This window comes from Gopherus flavomarginatus, chromosome 4 (genome assembly GCF_025201925.1).
Source record: "Gopherus flavomarginatus isolate rGopFla2 chromosome 4, rGopFla2.mat.asm, whole genome shotgun sequence".
NCBI lineage: Eukaryota > Metazoa > Chordata > Testudines > Testudinidae > Gopherus > Gopherus flavomarginatus.
Window position 1 is genome coordinate 68,499,116 of NC_066620.1, and position 16,133 is coordinate 68,515,248.

Consider the following 16,133-nt stretch of genomic DNA (forward strand, 5'->3'; position numbering starts at 1 on the left):
ACAGGCTGCATTAGAAGAGAGGAGGACCCTTACATGTGGCCACATCAAGTGAAGAAATAGTTATAGTGGGGTAGATAGATGTGTATAAGTGGAAAATAATGAGGGTTTACTCCCAGATTGCTAAATGAGCTCATGCTGCACATCTTCAACTTTCTGTTAAAAATGTGTATGCCACCCAGAATCAGTGGCCATCATTATTTATTTTGAAAAATCAAGACTGCTGAATCTAAGAAACATGTGTCCAAGGTGATGGTGGGATGGTTCTTGTTTAAAAGCTGCCACCAGGTAGAAAGGAGAACTTGGGAGGGTCCCCTGCCTGTGATGGATTTCACACCTCTCTTGATAATGGTAAAACTTTCCTTCCAGAGATGATTTAGTGCTAGGGCTCAAAAATTATTCTAAAAAGCATTTTTTCTTTTTTTTGAAATAAACCAGATTGTACCAAAAGGTAGATATTCTTAAAAAAATACAAAACAAAAAAAACAACTGGTGGCTGAGATTCATAAGTCTCCCTATGTGTCTCACGGCCTCTACTTTAAATGATGCAAGTTGAATACTGCTATGTCCATCACTATATTTTTCATTTAATAACTTTTCATTAAATATTCACCTTGCAAGTACCCAGTTACTTGGACAACATGATTTGCTTGAGATAAAAGAAAATAAAAAAAACGTAACAAACTAGAATTTTTCCTATTTCTCACCTTTCCTCTTTTTCCAATTAAGACAAGATTTAAATCATTTTGCATTTCCTCCTATGCTATAACATCACTGGGATCTCTTACTGTCTCCACTCTGCAGCAGTGTACAGCTATATCCTAGAGTCAATTATATAATACACTCAGGAAGAACTAATCCTAAATAAATGCCTTATAAATACAATTGGTTTTATTCCAGAAAACTCAGGCCCACAGAAGCAGACACACGATTTAAGAGATTTAGTAGACATGACCTTAAAAACAGTTTAGAAGCTTAGGGAATCTGACTGTAAAGACATCAATATTGTACAGGAAAACATTTATTAAAAATTTGTGTTATATGTTACAGTTGTTGCAATTTCATCAGCAGAAACTGGAGCAAATAAAGCATGTCATCCTTGTCTTCCTTCTAGGAAATCTTATTTTTATCTCAGCACTGATTCCTCAGCTGGTTGCTCATTTCTTGCAGTTCAGCAATCATGCTGTCCATAGCTGTTACGTCATCAACTAATTCACTGGAAACCTCACTGCTTGTTGCATCGGCAAAAAGTTGCTGCATAACAAAAACAATATTTAATTATATTTACAGTCATAATCTAAACTAGATGCAGCGAGATCATCCTACAAACAGAATTAAAGTCCCCAATTTGCATATCATGACCTCTGATCTCTCTCTCTTTTTTTTGCATCCATGGTTGTCTCTCTCATCTTAACTTGATCCACCAATGCCACTTTGTGGTGAACAAACAGAAGGCACACATAGAAGTGAATGACTATCATTCTCTTCTTAGACTCAGAGCGTGTTTCCTTTTCAGTACTCCTGACGTTCTCCAGTCTGCCTAGGAAAGCCAGGTTTCTGTTAAGGCCCACTCCTCCCACTAATAAAATCTAACAAGTTTTGCCACTAAACTCACTAAGCAGGATCAGAGCCTCCCTTCACACTGAAGTTCACACAACACTGTTGTGTGGACTGATCTGTTTGGTAAAGTAGAAGTCGTTCTGAATTTTAACTGACTTAGTAATTTTTCCTAGTATGTTATACTGTATATAATTTGTTCCAGATTGCCAAAATAAACATGTTGTCACATTTGATGTCAGAACATGAGTGGGTGGCTGCAGGCATCTGTCAATAATTAACTCAATCAACAGAAAACAAGAAGCTGAAGTGTAATAATAATGCTAAGCACTTATACAGTGATTTATATTCTTAAAATTTCACTGTCAATAAATCCTGTAAAATACTGTAATCCTTCCTTTACATATAGGAAAAGTGAAGCAGAGAGGTTAAATGATTTGCCTAAAGCAGGGATCGGCAACCTTTGGCACGCGGCCTGTCAGGAAAATCTGCTGGTGGGCCGGGACAGTTTGTTTACCTGCAGCATCCGCAGGTTCGGCTGATCGCAACTCCCACTGGCTGCAGTTCACCGTTCCAGGTCAATGGGGGCTGCGGGAAGTGATGTGGGCTGAGGGATGTGCTGGCCGCTGCTTCCCACAGCCCCTATTGGGAACTGCCAGTGGGAGCTGCAATCGTCTGAACCTTCGGACGCTGCAAGTAAAGAAACCGTCCTGGCCTGCCAGCGGATTTTCCTGATGGGCTACGTGCCAAAGGTTGCCGATCCCTGGATTAAATTCATACAACATGTTAGTAGTAAAACTGGGATTAGATCTCAAGACTTACTGAGTCGCACCTTTGAACTATCCACTAAAAGGCAATGCTACCCGACAGCCAGATTCTGCCACCCTTAGTCATGTTGCTTTCCTCAAGTTAGTCTCATTGAAATGCATGGGACTATTTGAGGAGTGAGGTACCACTTAGCATGAATATGGGTGGCAGAATAAATGTCATGCTTCTGATCAAAAGGGAAATCTGGCCATAAATGTCATGTTTTTGATCCAAAGGAAATATATAGAGTGATTCACTTCGTCAAACTCAATGACTAAAAGACAGAGTGAAGCCTAAATTTATGATAGGATAAAAACCAACGAAGGGTATAAGGATTGCTATGGGATTTATACGTCACCACCACTATCAAAATATATGAAAATAAGATGGACATATAAACAAAGGTTTATTCGGATCTCCATAGCATGAGTCAACAACTTGCTTCACAAGCACTCTGTCACTGAACAAAGAACTCCTTCTTACAGAAATATAGATTTGTTCATTTTAACAACTACACATACAATTTTTTTTGGACACTCAGCCCAGCAAACTCAAACTAGGAATTTGGCAGGCAAGTTAGGTCCTTTCTGTGTAATGCAGCTAGTCAATTTACACTGGCTCAGCATTACTTACATTACACTGACTTTTTTTTTAATCTGCTACTTTCTTAACGTTGTTGAAGAACTAGACTAATCAACATTACTTTAATAGAAACTGTACTGATTTGTTCATATCATCTCTGCTGGTGAGGAAGCTTTAGAAGTTGATCTTTAATTATTTTCTCTGCTCTTTCTTTTCTTCTGAAGAACAAGTCACTAGTCTAAGACCTAAGATCATTCTTAGTACCTTGAAAGAACAGTACTTTGTTCAAAAAGCTCCCCAAACACTGAGTCCTCAAACTAAAGACAAGAACCAGGTGAAAAAATGGCTATATTGGAGTTACTGCTGAGCAGACATGTATAACACTAAACTTTTGAAGGGGGTAGTATTTAAACAAAAAACAACACACAAAAAAACTTTGGAAGTGCACTGTGAAGTTTAAAATTTAAGACAAAAAATTGGAACGTATATAAAAATCAATTCAGATCACCCAAGCAACTTAATCTCTGCCCATTTCACTTCTCTTAGAACCACCAGAAACTTAGACACCCGTATCTGCCAGGAACATACAAGTTCATTTCATCAGTAACTTTTGGAATTAAGAACACATTTTACTAGACTCTAATTCTTAATCTTCCAAAGATTGCACCATATAGAATGATTTAAACCACCTGGACTTGTGTTTACATCACTCATGCCAGGGACTCCTGCCTCCTTTCAAGAGTCATACTCAGTCTAAAGAATAGACATACAGTCCTTTACTATTTACTGAATCAAAACAGAACACACAAACGGAAATAATTTCCCAGTATTCCCAAGAGGTACTGGAGTCAGCATTTAAACAAGTGTCATTAGTCATGAAGTCAGCATATCTAGAGAGTATCAGAGGAGTAGCTGTGTTAGTCTAGATCTGTAAAAGCAGCAAAGAGTCCTGTGGCACCTTATAGACTTACAGACGTATTGGAGCATGAGCTTTCGTGGGTGAATATCCACTTCATCGGATGCATCGGTATTCACCCACGAAAGCTCATGCTCCAATACGTCTGTTAGTCTACAAGGTGCCACAGGACTTTCTGCTGCTTTTACATATCTAGAGATACAACTTTCCAAGGCCCAGATGTTTAAATTACAGTACTTAAATGGTGAGAACTAAGTTAGCCAAGTTTGTAATGTATATACATGTATATAAAACCTATGCTCTGTAATTCACACTCTACACATGTTGCCTAAGTACAGACACAGGATGAAGCTATCTTAAAATCAGATAAGAACATTAGTTTTTATTCAACAAAAATATATTCAGGAACAGGCTTTAGTTAAAAAATGAGTACACCTTACACCATACAGTGAAGGGAAGGAAGAGTGAAAGACAGAATGTTGATGGTTGTACAGGGACAGGATTAACGATGACTGCATAGCTACAAATTTTCAATTTTATTTTTGAATTGTCACATTTTTACGGCATTTTCAAAAAGGTTAGTGTTATGTTTATTTACACCTAACTACATTTTAAAATATTTTGTCTAGGAATTAAAAAAAAATATTTAATAATGCCAAGAGTCGCAATAATTCTGGCAGATTTTACAATCTATGTATAGCTGGAGCTCATTGCTTTTCAGATGGTCTCCTACAACCCCTGCTCCCAGAATGGTTTCCTGCCTGGCATTCTTCTCATGCTGTCCACATATGGAAAATAAAACATAACTCAATTTCTGAAACCTTCCAACCCTCCAAATCACCTGTGCCAGTTTCTGTGACATTTTCCAATAAAATTCTAACTTGGGCTAAGCATTTGCCTGTGAAAATTCAGGATGATTGGTCTGGTTTAGGCAAAGCCGGGGAGAGAAAAATGTGGCTTATAATAATGACCCTTAACTAAGCAGAAATGAGCATCCCTCTATAGTGTAATGTGATTCATGGGAATTATCTGATCTATAAATGTCTTCTATTTAGGAGGTGGGCTGGGGGATAAAGTCATAGAGACTTATTCTTTGAGATATTTCTAAACCAATCTCACCTTTGCTTTGGATGACAAGCCACGCAGGTTGAGTCGAGCTGAAGAAAGTATCTGCAAAGCTTCCTGGTGATTAGATTTGTTTTTACTGCACTTTATTGCCACTAAAAGTCAAAGCAAAGGGGGGGGGGAAAACATTTAACACCATAATGATAGCCTGTAAGTATAAATCCAACACTTAATCAGAACACTGAAGATCTGTCATAAAACATTTTGAACATAATGTCCCACAAACAGAAAACTTGATTAAAAGTGGTAAGTTTGCTTAAGGAGAAAACAAAACTGTAAACAAGTATATGTCCAGTTAAGATATATTTTATGATTCCTTCACCTTCACAAGTCATACTCACTACTTGTATTGACAGACCCTACCACTCTATAAAAAAAAAGTCCCATATACCGCCAACACATACACTACGTATACACCACATTCCTTAAGATTTCACTATTAAGCAAAACCTTAACCCTGACCTCATATTTCTCTACAAGAAAACACACCACACCACACACTTCACTGGTGCACAGATGTCTACATGGGTGTGCTGATTCTTTGGGCACATTCAGAGAATTCTGAGGGATTACTGAGGCATGATTTTACTTTGCAGAAGCCATGTTGATTAGTTCCCATCATACCAAGATCATCCAGGTGCTATATAATTCTATTTCCATTTTTTAAATTTGTAATTACCAGTACTGTTGTAAGGCTTATTGGTCTATAATTCTCACTATCACCCCATGTACTCTTTTAAAAATAGATGCATTTACTATACTCCAGGACAGAAGCTAATATTAATAAGATTGCACATTTTTGTTAACAGCTCAACCACCTCATTCTTAAGTTCCTTCAGAATTCTTGTATGTACACTATGATCCTTAATTGGCAACTGATACTCCTTAATTTTTCAATATATTCCAGCACCTCTTCTTTTGACATCTCAGTACCTCATCTTTACAAGAGGAGGCTACTTCCCTGTAACTAGAGGTTCCTCAAGATATGTGGTCCCCATCTGTACTCTGCTGAGGCTTATATGCATATGCCGTACATCTGGAGCTGGAGATTTTGAAAGTAGTAGTGTCTGCTGGTCTGCACATGTGTCCTTGCTCTGCCTCATGACTACATCCAAGGCGATGAAGGGCAGGGTGAAACAACCACACTCTCAGCTCCTTCTCCACTGTGAACCAAGAAATCCACACCACAGGGGAAGGAGAGCGGGACTGGAATACGGATAGGGACCACACATCTTGAATAATCTCCAATTACAGGTAAGTAACCTCATCATCTTCTCTGAGTGATGGTCCCTATTGTATTCCAGTGACAGCAATTAACAAGTGGTACATAGTGAGAAGGAAGATGATGGAACTGTGGAACGAAGAACAGCCATGCTGAACAGTCTTGCACCAAGGTGTACTGGGAAGAGAAGGTATACACCATGTGTGTGTGTGTGTGTCCCAATATCAGATAGCTGAGTGTAATGCATCCTGAAATCCACTGAGAAATCCTTTGAGCAGAGATTGCTTGCCCCTTAATCCTTTCTGCTATAGCAATAAAAAGTCTACGGGACTTCCTGAATGATCTTGTCCTCTGCAAGTAGAAGGCCAGGGTCCCGCAGACGTTGAGTGAATGAAGGCTCTGTTCCTCCACTGAGGTGTGTGCCTTCAGAAAGAAAGCAAGTAAGTGTGTGGGTTGGTTGAGATGAAAATGGGATACAACCTTTGGCAGAAACTGGGGACGCAAGTGCAGGGAAACTTTATCCTTATGGAATGTGGTAAATGGGGGCTTGGAGAGGGGTGATCGCCCACTCCTGCCTAGAAGGGGTTGAAAGCAGCCCTGGAGAGGGCTGTGGCTGGGGACAGCTGATTGGGGAAGTGGCCACAGCTGGGCCATGCCCCAAATCAGGCCAAAGCTGGCCTGTATAAAAAGGATGTGAGACAGAGACTCAAGAGGAGTCTCATTCCAGGCTGAGAGAGAGCAGGGCCTGGCTGCCGGCAGAAAGGGTACTGGGAGTGAAGCAGGGCTGGGGAAAGCCAGAGGAGCAGGGGAGCGCCAGCCTGGCAACTCCTCAGGCTGCAGGGCCTGGTCCAAGGCCCATAGAGGTACTGGGTGGTAGAGGAAGGCAGCAGGTCTGAACCCCCTTGCCTGTGATGAGTGGCTTTTACACTGCACTCTGCCCCAGGGAGCAGGGGCTAGATGGGCACCGCATCTGTCGAGCAATGCATCTGTGATGATTGTTATGCTTGGAGAAGATGGAAAAAGGGTATCCCAGTGAAAACCTGAACCGGGTCCATCCACCATTGAAGGGAACAGAGAACCTCGGGGGAAACTGTTAGTAAGTGGTCTATAGAATGGTGTGTGGGATAATAGGCTCTCTTGAGCAACAGCTGTAGGCATCAGAAGCAGAGATGAGTGAAGGCAGTGACGTACATGCATGCTGCCATGTGGCCAAGAAGGGACCGGAAAGTTCTGGCTGGAACAGAAGTACTGGCGGCCACTGTGGTAATCAGTGCTCGCAGGGCCTGAAATCTATCCTCTGGTATGCAGCCATATGCATAGACCACATCAATATGCGCCCTGAAGTACTATACGGACTGTGTGGGATATGCTCACCCTAGGGAGGAAAGGAGTAGGAGCAGCAAAGAGGTTGAGGCTTGAGCCTCTTGTCTGGATCACACTGTAACAGCCAGTTATTGAGATAAGGGAATATAAGAGCCCCTTGATACCAGTGAAGACCCATAGAGCAGTAGTGAGTCCGAATGGTATAACTCTGTATTGGAAGGGTCGTGGACCTACTGTAAATATCAAGAACTGTCTGTGGGTAGGATGGATGTCTAAATGGAAATAAGCGTCTTGCATACCAAGATCTATAAACCACATATCTCTTTCTGAGAGTATAATGGCTGCAAGGGTTGCCATATGAAACTTTCATTTACGTATGAAGTGGCTGAGACGACAGAGATCTAAGATTGGTTTCCATCCTCTCTTCTTCTTGGGCACCAGGAAATAAGTAGAATGGAACCCTGCACCTTGAAATGCCATAGGAACAGGCTCTATCGATCCCCTTTGCAGCAAGGAGTCTACCTCTAGGGCAAGCACATTGTCATGAGAGTAGTCCTGGATGAGGCATGTGGATGAGGTAGCATCATGAACTCGATCAGATGGCCATGTCGAATGACATCCAGGACCCACTTGTCTATTGTTATTGCACTCCGAGCTGGTAAAAAGAGTGCTAGATGTCCCCCAAAGGGGGCAGGTTGCACGTATGATAGGATGCAAGGCAGTTGACGGCTCTCTAGATGCACTCAGATATCACTTATGCAAAGACTGAGTGTGTGGTGTTCAAGACTACATGGGCAAACCAAGAGGATAGGACCATTGGTCTTCTGACGCTTACGAGGACGCTTGTAGAGTTGCTGATGAAAGGACTGAGGAGTTCCGAACTGTTGTGCAGAAGGTGGGTGGTAAAATTTATTTTTGAATGCTGCAGTTTGTTTTTTTTACATAATTCTACATTTTTAAGTTCAACTTCCATGATAAAGAGATTGCACTACAGTACTTGTATTAGGTGAATTGAAAAATACTATTTCTTTTGGTTTTTTTTACAGTGCAAATACTTGTAATCAAAAATAAATATAAAGTGAGCACTATACACTTTGTACTCTGTGTTGTAACTGAAATCAATATATTTGAAAATGTAGAAAACATCCAAAAATATTTAAATAAATAGTATTCTATTATTGTTTAACAGCGCAATTAATGACAATTTATTTTTTAAATTGCTTGACATCTCTAGTTACTAGGTAATCTCATTTCTAAACAGTTATACACATTAATAATTCTTTTCCATTGCTTCAGTTGGGAAGAATGACTGTAAACTATAGAGCTCTTCCAGCTATGGATGCCATGACCTCCAGGTACTTTGCCACTACTGGGGCAGTGATAAGTATCATCTTGTTAAGTGGTCTAAAATCAGTTGTTTAATCTCCAAGTTTTTCTATCTGCTTTTAAGACAGACCAAATAGTTGCATTATTTATGCTCTGCTGTTCTACTATGACTCCCTGTAATCTTTTTATTGTTACTGGGGATCCAAACAAGTCTTATTTCTTAGTACTAATTAATGAGTAAGTGGCACCCGTGTATCAGCATATCTTGTTTAAATGCTCCCTTATTAAATGTCATGTCTTCTCCAGGTACCCTGATCTAAATGTGCCCCTAAACCAGCAGAATCTTGTGCTGAAACTGGGGAGATTGGGGGTGCCTGGCTTCCCTATACTGAACTTTTGAAAGGCAGGGAAGATGTGGGTACAGCTCCCTCGTAGTCCACTAGTTTTCTGAGCAGCTCTGCAGTATGCATTCTGTCAATTTGGTCCCTGCTCTCATATTGCAATAGCCACTTTCAAACTCAACTCCTCAGTGAGTCTGAGGGTCTCCACTGTCTCCTACTAAAATTTCTACCTTTGCCTTCCTTTTTATTTCATTTCCCCCCATTCTGTCTACCTTGCTGATCCTCTCTTTCCCTGAGGACCGCTATTAGAAAAGGTCACTACTGATACCTTTTCAATCTTCTTTCTCAGCGGTGGCCATCCTTCCTTTTGTATTTTACATACAGTTTTTCCTACATTATCCACAGCAGCACCTGAATTATTAGATGACGCCACTACTTCCATTGCCATGCCTAATTCCAAAACCAATGTCCCTTCAGCCTTTAACTGTTGTTTCTTTTCAAGAAAGAACATCACAGAATCCCCTCCTGGAAAGAAAGACTTCACCACATTACCTCCATAGGGGATTTCAGAAAATTTCACTGGACTAATACCAGGGCTAACCTTGTTCCTTTCCTTCAAACTTATGAGCACAGCTTTCTCAATGACCATCGCAGCACCACTTTCCTAAGCCACACTATTAACCATCTGCAAAGCCTGCATCTCCCTCTGCAAGCAAGCCGTCTTTTGGCAATGTGCATGATCAGTCATGGTCTGCTGGTCCTGAGAATCCAGAACTACAGCTACTGCTGCCTGTGTGGCAGTATGGTTTTCCCTGAAGCAACAATCTTGCTCCTTTAATATCTTAATTTTCTGCCATTGCTTATCATAAGTGTGCTACAGCTTTTCAATCTGCAGGACATCCTTTAAAGTATTCACCTGCACTGTGGAATTCTCAGCCTCAGGCTGAGCCTTCTCCCTAAAACAATAATCCAGTTGCTGCTGGAGCTGCTGATTCTGATCTAGGGAATCTCCCAGCCTTTCTGAGACCTATAACTTGTGTATTCCTTAACTATACAATTCCTCCTGCAACATATCCATCTGGGTAGACTATATCAGCACAAAAAGCGATGAAGAGTCCTGTGGCACCTTATAGACTAACAGAAGTATCGAAGTGAGTATTCACGCACAAAAGCTTATGCTCCAATACTTCTGTTAGTCTATAAGGTGCCACAGAACTCTTGGTCGCTTTTTACAGATCCAGACTAACACGGCTACCCCTCTGATACTATACCAGCACAGTAGCTCTCAGAATTTCAGCCTCTACCTTTGAATCAGCTAATTCCTTCTGTGTGGCTGCAGCATGAGCTTCCTGCATTAAAGTAGTATTGCTGAAAGCAGGGGTAGGCAACCTATGGCATGCGTGCTGAAGGCAGCATGTGAGCTGATTTTCAGTAGCACTCACACTGCCCTGGTCCTAGCCACCGGTCCGGGGGGCTCTGCATTTTAATTTAATTTTAAATGAAGCTTCTTAAACATTTTAAAAACCTTATTTAACTTTATGTACAACAATAGTTTAGTTATATATTATAGACTTATAGAAAGAGACCTTCTAAAAATGTTAAAATGTATGACTGGCATGTGAAACCTTAAATCAGAGTGTATAATTGAGGATTCGGCACACCACTTCTGAAAGGTTGCCAACCCGTCTTAAAGTGTCAGCCTCTGTTCTCAGAATATCAACTTCTGCTTTTAAGTTAGTCAGTTCCTTGTCTTTCCCCTTTTCCTCAACTAGCTCCTGTACTTTTGTTTCTAAAACCATTGCTACCATTAATAAACCTTGTAAAGCCGCCTTTTTCTTTGGAGCTCCCATTGCCTACATAACTGCTCATATGCACTAGGTCCAAAGTGCCAGGCTTCCAAGGACCGTTCCCATATGTTAAAACAAAATTCTCTCTTTTCTTAATAGCATACCCTTAACAGTACTTGATTCTCCTTTCTTTGCTGCCATTTATATGTTATTAGACACACACAGCAAGGTAATAATACTGGAGTCCCAGGTTCCCTATGACAGGGACATAGACAGGAACAGATTGTGACCCTAGTTTCTATCTTCCTGCTTGTGGGATTGTGTCTATGATCCTTCACCTTTCAAACCCACTGGTCTGTAATCCTATACCATAAATCATGGACAAAGACTAATCTAGCTACTGACAAGACAAAATGCTCACAGAATCACTATTTCTTGGTTGTCATGACCACTCGGGATAATTTAGCAGTCCTGACCACAAAATAACCACTACTGTCTTGTGTCAATTGTCTTCTTTCCTTAAGTTCCTCCTGGCTGGCTTGCCAATTTGTTACCCCAAAAACAGATTTAAGGTACCCCCAAAATAGCTCACCTATCACCAATCTGTTCTCCTAAGATATAGGTCTCCAGGGTGGCTAAGGAAATACCTGGAGGACATGGACACAGCCTTCTGATAAATGACTGACAGCCACAAGTGTATTCTTTTCCAAAGCAAGGCACCTTTTAATTGGTGCAAACAATCCCACACACAGTAATAATATTAATGTGATAAAAACATAAATCTTTTACAACAAATGAAAGAGCACCCTAAACCATATTGCCTTGCAGTTTGAAATTATCCTAAGTGGCTGCGCCCTGCTTCAGATGGACAGTCTGGTGTAGGTTCCTGACAGCAACCAAGAACAGTTTTTTAGGTCATACATATAAACATTCTCTCCACAATCAACACACACATCTTTATTACCCCTGCCACCCTACCCCCAAGTACACGCTAACAGTAGGCCATCCTACAGTATGACTATAACTTTAACTGACAAGCCTATTCTGTCTGATAACTTTGCTCCAGTCACAGGACTCCCTCTGCGGCGGCTGCTGCCTTCTCACTTGCTTCTTTGCTACCATTCTCTTATTTCCTCCCTATGTGTCCCAGTCTATGTCTCTTCATTCCAGTGGCAGGACAGGGCTCCCTCTAGTGCTGCTTTCTGCTGCAGGTTCTTCTTTACAGTCAGTTCCTGACCACCTCCAGCTTCTGCCCACTGACACATGGACTTTTATACTATCAGAACTTTCTAGACACTTCTGCTAATATTGGTCAGATCTTTCTTGGACGTATGCTAACATTCCAAACGTTCCAAATGGTCAGTTCTATTTTTAACCTGCAACCGTTGTTTTCTTCAGAGTTATAATTTGCTGACCTTTCCCCTACTTTGGTTTTCCCGCCAATTCTATTTTTGTGCTCTGTAACCTACAGCTTGTAATGGCAGAGTGACTCATGCTTATTTAAAATGAAAGCCAGCGATACAAAATGGAGTTTGAGAAATTTCTCTGGTATCAGATGAGTGACTCCTCTCAGGTGGATCGGGAAGGCTCCAAAGGCGGCTACTGGGGCCAAGACCCCCAATATGCCAACCAGGCAGATTTGGTGGTTGCTGCAGAGGGTCCCATGTAGCAGGGTACCAAAGACTCCTGTGCTGAGGAAAGAGAGTGTATTGCCACTGAGATGGCAGGAACTTTCGATAGTCATCACGATGGTACAGGAGACGTAGATTGTGCGTTCTGTCTGAGTCCTCCGATGCCAAGAAGTCAGAACCTTAATCAAATAAATGGCAGTGCCATCGGAACCGTGTAAGTTGTAGGGGAGTGGTCAGGAACACAACTCAAAAAGGCTAAGTCCAAAGCAGGAGAGGTGGATTCTCTTAGAGCGTGAGTGGACTGGGAGATGTGAAGACCTCACCTCTTCCAAGGCAAAGAGTTCATGAGGTCCAGGTGCCGACTTGAGTCTCTCCATTGTCAGCAGCACATGCTCTGTAGTCAGAACCAAAGCCAGAACAGAGGACTGTCTTGGAACGGAAGGTTCCCTCAACTTTGGTGGCGCTGATCCGGAAGGCATAAGTGGAAGGGGTACAGCGGGTCCAGTGTTTTGTGCAACTTCGTGTCGTGTTTGTGAGCCGTGGAACACGCTGCTTTTCCATGTCTGAAACTTGTAGATGATGCAGTGCCCTTCTTGGGCCTTGAGGAAGACTTACTGTCATGCTCATGCAAAGGCTTTCTTGCATCACAACTAGGCCCCAGCACGGGGTCCATAGCACTAATACCAGTGGAACTAGGCTGGAGCGCCACGGTAGAAAGCATTCTCTTCGATTTCTCAGGCCAATGTACAGGGCAGGTTCCTCAGCCTGGATCCGACTGTAGCCTGATGGTGACCTCCATGAGATGCTTCTTGAGGTAGAGGGCCCAGCCTTCCTGGGTATGGCTTGGAAAGGAGAAGCAGAAACTGCACCTTGATGTGATGTGGGGCTTCCCCCAAGCAGAAAAGGTAGCGTTGGTGATTGTCACCACTGACTGAGAACAAGCAAAGGCAGGAGGTGCAGATCTTGACCCTGGTGTCTTTGACATAATCCAATACCTGGGCGTGTGTCCTGGGGAGGGGGAAGGAATGAAGTGGGAGACCAACAAAATGGCATCCAAAGTCCTTAATTCCTAAAAAATACTACTACAACAACACTAAAAACTACTACCAAAACAACAAAAATACTAACTATATACAAGGGTAAAAACAGTCTTGTTTCTGTATTTTTAGAAAATGTGTCACAAGACAGGAGAGAACAGTAGAGACTCCGACTTGGACCATGCAGCGGTGAGAAAGAATTGAGGGTGCCATTGGTCAGCTCCGCCCTTTATTGCCTCGGACGAAACCATGAGGTGGAGCAAGGGCATGTGTGTGGACCAATAGACACTACTATTTTCAAAATCTTCTGCTCCAGATGCATGCCGCATGCGTATAACAAGACCTCTACTAAACTCATGGTCCATTTTGGTCAATTTTATGGTCGTAGGATTTAAAAAATTGTAAATTTCGTGATTTCAGATATTTAAATCTGAAATTTCATTGTGTTATAACTGTAGGGGTTGTGATCCAACTCTGAAGGCAGCATCACAGAAGAAGGGTGGCATGGTATGCTATTCCCACCCTTTCTTCTGCATTGTTACTGGCAGCGTGCAGTCTTCAGAGCTGGGCACCTGGCAGTAGCCACCACTCTCTGGACACCAGCTCTGAAGGCAATGCAGAAGTAAGGGTGGCAATGCTACCACCCCCAATCCTCTTTTGGGTCAGGACTCCCAATTTGAGAAATGCTGGTCTCCCTTGTGAAATCTGTATAGTACAGGGTAAAAGTACACAAAAGACCAGATTTCATGGTCTGTGACGTGTTTTTCATGGCTGTGAATTTGGTAGGGCCCTATGTATAACCTTAGTGGATATAACAGGGAACATCACTCAAAAAAGAAAGAGTAAATATAGTGCAGGCATCTGCCCAACATCCTCAAGTGTCGAAGAATCACATGAAGAAATAATTTAGCTTCCGCACAAAGTCCTAATCCTCCTGAACAGATGTTTGTCCTGTGCTATTCTTATTACTCTAATTGCCAAATCTCTTATTACTTTCTTGTTCTCCACTATTGGCTTATCCATTGTGTCAAGGAGTAGTTGTTGAGAAGGGTTCTTTCTTTGTGGCTCAGCCTAATTTTGCATTCTTGGTTTCTTCCAGTGATCTCAACTGCTGTTTGTTGCTGGATGAAATTGTCTAAGCCCTACTTTACACACTTGCAGAGAAACTATACTAGGAGTTTGCACCAGTGTATACTATACCTCAGTGTAGTTACACTGGTGCTAATTTCCTTCAAGTAGACTGGTCCTTTAAATTTCACCATTAACATCTTTCACTTCTTCAGCTGTGAAGTAAGAAAAGGAAGTATATTATGAAGATTTGAACAATCTACTCTGAGCAGCATCTCATTTTGGCATTGTGGGTGGGTGGGCTTGGCAGAGAACTACCACTTATTTCCTCCCCTTTCCCCTTAATTAAGGCCAAGGTCTCTAGAAGAACATCTGAGCCCCAATGAAGGGAAGCCAAGGAGCACAGAGATCATAGGTGGTATATCTATCTGAATCGCACTGAGAGGGAGCCAACAGCAAAGAATCTGTCAGAGTCCAGAGCTACACGATCTACCAAGAATTGCCCCTCAATTTGTATCTCAAGTCAGCTGAGCTTATTTTGTGGAGGCTTTGAAGAGTACCACTACAATATTTCTCCCCCAATGTGCTCTCCCTTTTCACGGTTGAGACAGGAATAATTTTCTCTCATATTTTCTCAGGAATTTTCAGGGATCTCTACTGTGTGCTGCTCACAGTGTTTGCTGGCTCACAGGCCTTTTAAATGCTGCCTCATCTTGTATTCAGGAACTCTAGCTCACTGCTCCCAGACTAAACTTTTCACATGCAATAACAAGATTATATCCCAAATAATAGGTGCCATATCAGTTCCAATATCTGAGGATAAGTAAGAACATATTTTGTTAGTGAGTTTCTTAAGTACTCTCTCTCTTCTTTATGAATAATATAAAATGTAACGTTTCAGGGTGAACATACCATGGGCAAGCTCTATGGCTCCTTTCACCAATTCTTTAAAAGATGATATATCTTTCTCCCAATCTGCTGATTGCATTTCACATTTATGTGCCTTGGTGAGATACTGCAGTGACTGCAAAACAATCAATTTATGCAAAATTATAAAAGAATTCCAGTTTAGCTTTATGGACATATTAAACACTCCTCCCAAAAAACTGATAGATTTTCTGAGCGTTAGAAGGGTTCCCTTCTCTGCAACCATTAGCGCCAGCTGTAACACAGATGTTCACTGATATTGCCTCTCATGGATGTCAGGCATATAAAATAACATGTGTCTGAAGACCATTTTTATTTTTTAAAAATTTGTCTAGACTGACGGACGTGACCCATGTTTGCCAGGTCAAAATAATTAAAAGCATATCCAAAAGGAAAAACACTTATATTTAATATTTGAACAGCAGTTCTGGACCTAAGGAACATATAGTTAAATACTACATGGCTTTTTTCCAAAAATATTACCAGT

General features: G+C 41.5%; 1 protein-coding gene across 2 annotated transcripts in view; it reads right to left on the bottom strand.

The window, feature by feature from the left end:
- Positions 1-866: 866 nt before the first annotated feature.
- The window catches only part of TTC27 (tetratricopeptide repeat domain 27), a 203,622-nt gene continuing 188,355 nt past the window's right edge, over positions 867-16,133 (bottom strand). The window contains exons 18-20 of one of the 2 annotated variants that reach the window (XM_050951326.1): positions 15,632-15,743; positions 4,979-5,079; positions 867-1,251 (exon numbers count right to left, since the gene is read on the bottom strand). In XM_050951326.1, the coding sequence (XP_050807283.1) occupies positions 1,129-1,251; positions 4,979-5,079; positions 15,632-15,743 (336 nt within the window). In that variant the 3' untranslated portion in view covers positions 867-1,128. Of the gene's footprint in view, positions 1,252-4,978; positions 5,133-15,631; positions 15,744-16,133 lie in introns of those variants that run through there. The other variant, XM_050951327.1, reaches the window with a different exon arrangement.